Source organism: Carassius gibelio, chromosome A19, assembly GCF_023724105.1.
Source record: "Carassius gibelio isolate Cgi1373 ecotype wild population from Czech Republic chromosome A19, carGib1.2-hapl.c, whole genome shotgun sequence".
Taxonomy (NCBI): domain Eukaryota; kingdom Metazoa; phylum Chordata; class Actinopteri; order Cypriniformes; family Cyprinidae; genus Carassius; species Carassius gibelio.
The window spans coordinates 7,121,352-7,131,935 of record NC_068389.1 but is presented as its reverse complement, the minus strand read 5'-3'; the positions used below and the strand labels follow the sequence as shown (position 1 = coordinate 7,131,935).

Here is a 10,584-nt window from a genome sequence, read left to right as displayed (position 1 = left end):
TTTGTCTGTAACATTTATTCCTTTATTAAATGTGTAAAAATGGCTTATACATACACCAGCTCTTCTTGACAACAGCACATACATATAAACAAACCGAACATCACAGGCTCTCAGTTGATACTTCTTTTCGTATCTCTTCTTTCATCGCAGTTACAGCGTTCCTCTCGTCCAGTAGATGCCATCTACAAACATCTGGTTAAAATCTGCTCCTGTCCTGCAGTAAAGTATCAGTTTCTCCAGGCCTGTGTGCTATTATCCTGCAGCGTGACATCATTTCCTGAGCATGAGCGGTGCGGCTCGCCACAGCCAGAAGAGATCTGCCGAGTGGTTCATTCTCTCGCATTGCTCAGCAAATATAGCAGCTGATTGGTGAAAATATCGTAAAAACATCTCGAGTACTGGGTTTGGTTGCATTGTCACAGGATGGCTTGAGTCCACTTTTCCACGAGCCGTTCGTCACCGACCACTTGAAATCAATTAAAAATCTTGAAATGACATCTTTTTCGTGGTTGAATATTCAAGACAACATGGATACTCTCTCAATAAACTCAACAATAAAACTATCGCTCTCTCTCGCTTTCTATATTTGTCTGCACCTGTATTTTCTTTTTTTCATTCAGTGCACACGCTAAATGCTAATTTTGTCTGCACGTCCAGTTCAGAGCTAAACAGGAAATGTTTGGTATTCCTGTCCGTCTCTGACACACACACACGCACATCCTGGTATATTGCGTTGAATTGGTCCGTCGTAGCGTTTGGTGTGTGTGTGTGTGTGTACCTGAAGCTTTAGTGATACTCGCCCAAAAGTAAGCGTGACACATTTTCGAACACCAGAAAGGTGATGCAGCACGCTGGAATGACTCGCACCAGGTTTGGGACCATGCCTTTGTAAAAGCCCTCGATCCCCTCGTTGCTAGAGAGAGCCAGACACAAACATACTGAGCTGGTGCACGGTCAGATGAGTCACAGTGTTCCTGGCAGTGCTATTCGATTTCCTTTTGAAATTACACAGTGTGAAGTTCTACTAAACAAAGCTACAAATGAAGATGTTTACGAGGGTCAAATCTTTAAACAATAAGGTATAAGTGTTGGTACAACTGAGTGTTGGTATGCATAAATAAAAAATGTCAGGGTAATTCAACTGTCGTGATATTACTATTTTATAATAAATTCATTAATTCTTGAAAAGAAAACCTGTTTTTTTTTTTTTTTTGCATAATCATTCATTGTTATTGAGCTACAAATATTTATTAGTATTATTATACATTGAAAGAATATACCAACATTTTACCAAAAGCCAAATCAAAGTGAAATCAACCAATCAATGGAGGGTGAATTGGATTCTTAAAGGGATACTCCACCCCAGAATGAAAATGTTGTCATTAATCCCTTACCCCCATGTCGTTCCAAACCAGTAAAAGCTTTGTTCGTCTTCGGAACACCTTTTAAGATATTTTGGATGAAAAGCGGGAGGCTTGTGACTGTCCCATAGACTGCCAGGTAACTTACATTGTGTACGCTCTTCTGTGTCAGCCGCGACACAAGGATGCACTGTTTTCGTTCAAATCAAATCGTAAATTATGTAGAAAATGTATCCTTGTGGCACGGCTGACACAGAAGAGCGTAACTTCCTGTGTTCAGCTCATATTCTCCAAAATGGCATTATGCTGATGTGAAGAGAGACACAGGATAAAGATTGTTGAATAAAGTCGTTATTTTTGTTCTATTCGCATACAAAAAGTATCATTGCCACTTCATTACGTTACGGTTGAACCACTGATGAGTGTTCCTGTAGCTCCAGCGCAAGGTTGGGGGTTCGATTCCCCGGGAACACATGACATGTAAAAATTGATAGCACTGTAAGTCGCTTTGGATAAAAGCGTCTGCTAAATGCATAAATGTATAAATTTACTTTAAAATTTGATGACAAATGGAGTATTCCAGTAGTGTCTCATACTTTTCTGAACCGTGACAGTGGCATTTACTTGGCAAGTCTATGGGACAGTAACAAACCTCCCGGTTTTCATCCAAAATATCTTAAATTGTGTTCTGAAGACGAAGGAAGCTTTTATGGATTTGAAATGACATCAGGGCAAGTGATTAATGACCAAATGTTCATTTTGGGGTGGAGTGTCTCTTTAAAGGTGATCTCTAAATGCTCTGTGGTTTGACACGATGTGTCATGTGACTCATACCTCCACGTCCTCCGGACGACGTCCACGATGCCGCTGTAGGTGTTGTGCTGGTCCTGCAGGCGAGCGCGCACCACCTGGTACGGGTAGGTCACTGCTACAGCAAATATTTTGGAAATGGCTGCCATGGTGATGTATTCCAATGGAGACTGAAGCAGAGACAGACGGGACGGAGAGACTGACTCACATCCATCAAACAAGATCATCACTGCCTCCAGTACTCTTCTAAAGGTTACAATATACAGTCAAACGCCACATAATCAGGCGGCTCTTTCTTTGGAAGTGGCGCCTTTATGGCACCTCATAACAAGTTTGGATGAGTTTATAGTTAAAGACACTGGCTGAGTTTAAGAGTTTGGGATTTTATTAGCTAATATTACTCTACAAAGATTTCCAGATCTGTAAAGGTCACTAAAATTAATTAAAATCTGATGGAAATGTATTTTGTGGATATGATTTTTTTTTTAATTGGGTCATATCGAAAATATTTAATCAAGTTGGAATTGCTTTAGCAATATTAATAAAAATAATCATATAGGACTGGGAAATTTCAATGTATTGGTCAAAAACAGTGGGCGTAAATGACACTGTATGGTAAAACGTCTTTGCCAGCTTTCTCAAAATTAGCTACACATCTACCATAGGAGTGGAACAACTTGAGTTTTGAGATGTGAAAATCATGCAGCGCTGTTTCTCCTCATATCGTATGTTCCTTAAAACCGTATCACTAGTTTTATTTCCTCACCAGCAGGGATTCAGTCGGCATCTTCTTATATTTGTTCTGCTCTCTTTTTAGCCCCTCGTAGGTCATGAACTGCAATGCAGCATGGGAAGTCCCCACCAGCCCAGGCACGAAACCCTGCAGCGGCAGAACAGCAAAATGAGGCTCACGAACATACAAAACCACACTCACACAGTAAAAGAGCAACATCACTGCGTTTAACTAAACTAGACTAGACTAGAAGTAAACTAGGATGACGTATACTTCAACATGTAACCATTTCAGGACAATCTGGTGTCTCTCACAATGAATTTAACCTATGGAGGAACCACAGAATCTCCAAATATACTACTATCACACCCTCTTGTGGCCCTACAGGGAACTATAATGTTACAGAGCACAAAGCTGGATCTGCACACTTTTTAAAGTCAACATGAAACTTATTTTATGTCCATAATTGGATGTACTGTATATAAGAGTAATCATGATATTCTATAGGAATAATAAGTTAAAGTTTACTAAAAAACAGTTTTTTGTGTGTGAGCAATAACAAGCAGAAGTGAAAGAGAAGTGTGCTTAATTTAACTGAATGTGAGGTACTTCAAATCCTAAAAGTACACTTAAAAAACTAAAAAAATCTACTTCCAGATAATATAATATTAATTAAACAAAAGGTAACTTAAGTGTGAGTAAAGAGAAATGCTTTCAATTACGGTTTCTTAACACACTTAAGTGCATTTAAATAGTGCACTTTGTAATCGTGTCAAATTAAATGTTTTATTTGCAAAAGTGCATTTTAATGTACATTTTAATTAATAATATTTTGTCATGTTTTAAAGAAGCACAATTATTTCGATGTGTTGAATTGCACACAAGTAAATAGATTTTAAATGTACTAAATTGCACCATCAACATTTATAAATGTGTAATTTAAAATATATTTAAATAAATGGCACACACGTTTCAATAGCAATTACACTAAATTATATTCCAGTTTATCATAAATGCTTCTCAGTACATTCAGCAGTAAGTTTAACCATTTTTTCAAAGACAATAGTAGCATGAATAGCGTAATTACACATAGAGACTTAAGTCCTACTTAAGTGGGTTATAAAAAAGAACAGCATTTGCATTTAATATAAATTGAACCAAATACATCTTTGTTTAAATGAGAAGCAGTTAAGAAAACAATAAATTAAACTTGCGCTTAAGTATAAAAGATTTCATAAGAAGTACTCGTTTTTAAAAGTATGCTGATGTGTGCTATTTTTCACACATCGCGCAAAATGTGTTTTTGAGAAAGCAATCGGGAAAAACGTATGATTTCATGTTGACTTTAATGCTGAGATTAGCACACATGAAAGCTGTTACAGGATCTCAGGTTAATTTAAAATCTGTAGATGTACCCTGTAGAGTCCCGGGATACCCTCGTGACGGTATATTTTCACGAGGGCGTCCATCATTCCCTTGTACTGCTTCCGTGACGGGTCTGCATTGTACTGCAGCACCAGCCGGGTCTTTGTCACCCAGACTGGGTTGGTGAGGCAAAGCGTCAGAATGCCTGGAAACATGAACAGGGGACCTTCACACCAACACTTAACTAGTCACGTTAGTGCTCTGTCTGAGATCGTACAGGTTTTTACACGTAAAAGAGACCAATAGGAATAAAAAGCATTGCTGTATTATCATTATGAGTCTTTAAATGCAGGTTGGGCCTGATATAGTATATTTTTGGTCATACTTGTAAAGCTGAAGTGTGTTACTTTCCTAATAGTTAGTTGAGAGCATTGTATTGCGCTGATTTTGTTGCTCAATAGACTACTTCTTCCTCAATATGCTTCGGTGTGCGAATGAAAAAAGCTGCTTTTTCACTTCCCGAACCAATACCACAATCTTGTTTCTTCTCAAAAAAATTTTTTTTCAGTTTCGAAACAGCCAAAACAGTTTTGAAGCTGGTCGTTCCTGTTATGCAACGCGTTTTCACATCGTCTTCATATGGACACAGGATCGAATATTAAACTCGCATTTTGAGGGATAACAAATTCCATTAGCTAGTTTTACTTTTATTTGTTATAATAATCACAAACGTACCTTTGTGTAAAAACTAAAACTGTGAATTGTGAGGTAAAATAAGAAATAAAGCCGCATTATTACGAGATATAAAAGTCGTAATTACCTGAAAGTATAATTTACCCCATTTTGAGAAATAAAGTCGCAGTTACTGTTTTTTTTATCAAGGTTTCCATACAATTAAGTCAACATGGAGGTTCGTTTTAAATGAAGAACTGCCGATTAACCCCTAAATAACTGCTACTCTGACACACTATACAGAGTGTCCCATAATGCTTTGAAGATTCATCAGACACAGCTTTGTTTTCAGTAAAATGTGCTTATTAAGTGGTAAAAACTGATTGGATATTATTCTTGCATGGGCTGGAATGAATTCTGACATTGCAAATCTTTTTCACCCGCCATTTTTCTTGAAAGAAATGAACGCAGTAGCGTGATTAAAATCTGCAGAGACTGCTAATCAGAATCAAGGCCAGCTCAAGCAGAGAAGTCCCATTTGAAAGCTGATAACATTAGTGTAAGTGAACAGAAAGAGGAATATAATTTCAGTTATATTAGGTTTAAAACTGTCCATAGTTTTAAATAGAACTGTTTTCTATTTTAATATATTTTAAGATTGTATTTTCAGCATCATTCCTCAAGTCTTCAGTGTCACACGATCCTTCAGAAATCAGTATGATATGATGATTTGTTGCTCTTGAAACATTTATTGTAATTATTATCAGTGTTGAAAACAGCTGCGGTGCTTCATATTTTTGTAGAACTTGTGATACATTTGTTTCTTTAAGGAATAGAAAAAAGAATGGTACTTATATGAAATGTTTTTTTTTATACATTATAAATGTCTTCAATTTAACGTGTCCTCCTGAATAAAAGATTTATAATTGAATTTCCTTTTAAAAGACAACTGTTTATGGTGACGACATTTTAGGAGGGAGAACCCACAGCCCCAACATCAATAAGAATTATGATTATGGCATTATCTGCTTTCTGTCATTCTAAAATATTCCATGCTGTTAGAATTAAATATGAAAAATTTATCAACTTGATTGACTTAAAGCAGAATCTTACTTCAGCTATATCTCTATTATCATTGTGTTTTTATCATAAAGTCTAGCCCAGACTTGTCATTCACAGAGTGGAGGGCGTAGCCTAAAGTTCAGGCACAACAGGAATGAGTTTCCAGTCGCTCCAGTCTCACAGCTGAGCTCCAGATGTAGCCGTGTTTAGTTTGTCACGCTCACAGGTGGCTCTTTCTCAAACTGACCTGCCTCCGCCGCAGACACCAGGTGTTCTCCAGCACTCAGCTCTGTTTGCCGTACCTCCTGTGTGTACGCTTTAATAGCATTATAACTGCGGGAAGAAGAGAAAGGACCACATTATGTTCACTGTACAGTGCTGTAAACGGACCATCCTTGATGAAACTGTTATTGAATCCCCCTGAGGATTTACATTGGTGTCATCATGTACTCGCTCTCATGTCATCACAAACCAGTCAGACCTGAGTAAATCAGCAGAGCTTGTATTTATGGGTCAGTGCTGCTGCATTTAAACCCCTGCTGGATATACAATTGCTGAGCTAAAGCTTTATTTGTTATGGTTGTTATCTCCACCTGATTTATCTCTCGCTTTGTATTTTTGTCTATAAGCAAAATATTAGGAGAAGGCCATTGAGGCCTGCTTATCAACTGCTTTCGAAGGACAAGGCCCAAAACAACAAGGATCTACTGCTTATGTTTCAATTCTGCAACCCGTATACAGTTGCACATGCACAGTCTGTTCGCCAGGGATCCTGATCTGAAATGAGGTCAGATAACTTTGTGGAGTAAATTCATAACTCGTCTCAACAGACGTGGCTTCTTTTTTTGGCCTGTGAACCTTTAAGGCTCAATGCCTTTTCAGGAAAGTTCACTATAGTATTATCATCATCATTGATGTTATTTATTTATTTCATGTTATTTTAGTTTATCGAGTAGAAATAGTCAATATCAATGCTATTTACACTACTATTCAAAAGTTTAGGGTAAGACCCTTTTCTGCTCACCTAGAATGCATTTTTTTATTAAAAATAAAGTAAAAACGGTAATAGTGTGACACATACATTCCAACAGGAAACTCCATTCTGTGCTTCCCTTTTCAGCACAACTCTGACTACTTACAAGAGGAAGTACAGGCCCCATGATGCCCCGGCCCCCCAGATGTTGGGGGTCACACCCTGATAGAGTCCTCTAATCCCTTCCAGCTTCCAGATGGTCTTCATGCAGTGCACTATCCCATCGTACTGGGGGCGCATTTTCAGACCATCGCTTACTGGAAAGAGAAAGAGACATTGGGGGAAACAACACGCTCCCACTTCTGCTTCAAAACAATCTAAATATATCCTAAAAGAGGGCCGGTGCAAAGGTGAAACTAGCAGTCAGTCGGTGTGTGTTTTTCTAGTGTTCTGGGCGCTTTCTCTCAAAACGTAGAGACCATGACACACTTTTTTCAGATTGTGAAACAGTGTCAACATAACATTTATTTGTTCTCTGTTAATGACATGAGGGTGAGTTATTAATGACATAATTTTAATATTTGGGTGAACTATCCCTTTAAGCAAAATTCAAAGTATTTTTGATGTCTCCCAGTGGCTGTTTGTGGTGCCCTAAATAAAATCTTACAGGATCAACTTAAATTTTTTTCAGATCAACTTCAAATTTGGAACCAACCAATTTTAGAGTAAAACCTGTTATGTAAAATCTTTATAATAAATAAAATCTAATTAATATAGCACACTATATTTACAGCACATTTAAACTTCTATAACTTTTTGATACTTTAATTAAAAAAAAATCTTTACATTTTCTTCTTTAAAAAGAGACCAACCTTAGGTTTATATTTCAAAGTGTTCATAAATTACAACAATTTAAGTTTGCGTAGTGCACTTTAATGCCTATTAAAAAAAAAAAAAAATGGGGGTGATAGTCAAAGGGTTAATTAAATTAAATTAATTTATTTTTACTTCCTGTAGTTTTTTTTTTTCAGTCCTAATATGTAATGAGTCATTGTGATATTTTGTAAAATAATTGAAAAAGCTTGGCCAGACAGTATTTTTGGCCGTTAATGCATTCTGTCCAGGAAGGCAGCTCTGTAGGTTTTGAGACACCCTCTCTGCAGTATTACACAAGGTGAACAAACTCACCTGCAAACCTGATTTTGATCAGATCCAGTGGGTGTAACACCATTGTGGAAAGAACACCTCCACTGAGTCCGGCTGCCAGATTTTCATATTTGACGTGTTTAGAGAGTCGTATGAGGCTTGCAGTAACGGAAAGAGAAGAGCCAGAGGAGTCTGCAGCGACGGCAGCGTGTCTCTGCCTGGAGACGGCGACGGTCATGTTTGTTTACGTACTAGAGACGGACTCCCTGAGCGGCAAAAGGCCGTAAAATACACGTCCTGAGTGCAGACAACGACACATTAACGTGTTTTTAAAAAAAAAACATCAAGTAACCAAAACCCCTATTAAATTCAGCAACCACCTCTGGGCCATTTTTTTGCTCGCTGTTGTTCGTCTGACCTCCTCCACTTCTTTCCACTGAGGAAGAAGGTAAACAACAGAGCGTGGTGACGCAGGATGGTGGGCGGAGCGACGTGCGTCGCAGCAGCCAATCGCCATCGCATATGGTGTGACGTCATTCAGCGATCACACTCAGTTTTGAGAGGGAGCTATATTTGAGGACGACAATTTATTAGTCTATATTTACTTTAACCTACTATTTATATATTTATATTAAATGTGCTATACATACTATTTTTACTATTCTATTCCAATAAAACGCATAGTATAGTGTTGTAAAGTTTACTTTGGAAATGTATCTTAGGTTACAGATTACAGGTCACACTATTTAAAATGCAGTAAGTAGTGTAGCGTTAACTATTTCAAATACTTTATTAAATTACTTTTCATTACTTTTCTAAGTTTGTTTTCAACTGTTAATCATTTTGAAACATTTAAGGTAGGCACGATTAACTTGGCAGTGATTACTGTCAAACTTTCAGAATCCTTCATCACTTGAATTAAGATTATAATACCACCACAAAATCAGACTTTGTCAGCTCTTTATACTTTGAGATCACTTTGAGGTTAAATACAGATTTAAAATCATAAGATAAAGTATAATAGCTACTAAAACAGGAAGCCCCTATCAAATAAGCATTTGTGCTATTCTGTATATTTAAAGTACTCATAAATTAATGAATTCCCCCTCGCACAACAAAACCTGTTATTATAATTTTTAAACAGCAATCTGTGTTTGTGTAGGTCATTTCTACATAAAGGTTTGTGATCTGTGTTGTAGCAAGAGCTGTAGTACATCATAAAATGTGACGTCCTATGAATTTAAATTCAAAACTAAAATGGTATTTTCTTTTCTTAATGGATGCATGTGAACTCCTTCACCCATAATATGCAACTCATGAAGCTGGTTGAAAGAAGGTGCTGAGTGAGTCAGTGCTGAGATGCAAAAGGTGAAAGCTCAGATTTGATTTCCATTTTCATCATTTTGATGTCTTTACTCTAAAATATTTAGACGGTATTATAGATGTATAAAACTCTTCAACATGACATATATAACATCGCACCTGCTCCAAAGGTGATGCACATTTGGTCTATTATTACATAAAATGTTATAAATTGAAAGGCAGTGTGTCTGCAATAAAAATACATGTTATATGGTATTAGAAACCATCGTCAGTGATTATTAATGATTGTTTCTGATGGTAAAGAAATGAATTACACAGACAAGTCACTAACAGTATTCATCATCGTGAAATCATATGATTGCGTTATTCCTTCTTTTCTTTGTTCAGTGAGCTCATTTGTTTATATTGGTCTGCAAGATTTCTAAATGTTTTAAGGAAGTCTCTTTACTCATTAAGGCTGCATTGATTTGATTAAAAATACAGTAAAAAAAGTGAATTATACATATATATATATATATATATATATATATATATATATATATATATATATATATATATATATATAAGGATTCTTCTATGAAAAAAGAACTGCATTTATTTGATTTAGAAATCTTTTATAATTTTAAACGCATTCACTGTTACTTTTGAGAAAGTTTCTTGCTGAATAATAATAAATAATAATAATTATTATAAAAACAACATGCTGGCCCTAAGCTTTTGAACCATGGTGTAAATGTGATTAATGTAGGCTTAACATACAATTGAACGCTAAAATATTAAACCTTTAATTTATAATCTGCCACTCAGTTTGTTAATACTTAGTTTTGGGTTATGCATTTTAGTTTCATAAAGCCTTTCCAAGAACACTGAGGAGGGGAATAAAAAAAAGGAATTTAAATTAATAAACAGCGTTTTTAATTCACACCAGTCTGCGACATATGACAAATTATAAGCAAGAAAAAAAATCTTGCTGATGGATTGTCACCAAGGTGTAAATCCCAGCTCCAGCTCATGTCACTGAATGTGGCCGGGAGCGCGCACCTCCACCTCCCCCGCACGCGCACCCGGCCCATCTGATCTTTGTCCTACGTAAGACCGAAGCTCCGCCTCGCTCTCCAATCGGACCGTGTCCCCTACCG

At 36.8% G+C, this 10,584-nt stretch overlaps 1 protein-coding gene across 1 annotated transcript; it reads right to left on the bottom strand.

Moving 5' to 3' along the window:
* Positions 1-8,572, bottom strand: LOC127935339 (mitochondrial folate transporter/carrier). The gene is made up of 7 exons (XM_052533128.1): positions 8,165-8,572; positions 7,143-7,293; positions 6,251-6,336; positions 4,320-4,474; positions 2,938-3,051; positions 2,196-2,341; positions 1-913 (listed from the first exon to the last, which is right to left on the bottom strand). The coding sequence occupies exons 1-7, from the start codon at positions 8,358-8,360 to the stop codon at positions 787-789; spliced, it is 975 nt and encodes a 324-aa protein (XP_052389088.1). The 5' UTR covers positions 8,361-8,572; the 3' UTR covers positions 1-786.
* Between the last annotated feature and the right edge of the window lie 2,012 nt (positions 8,573-10,584).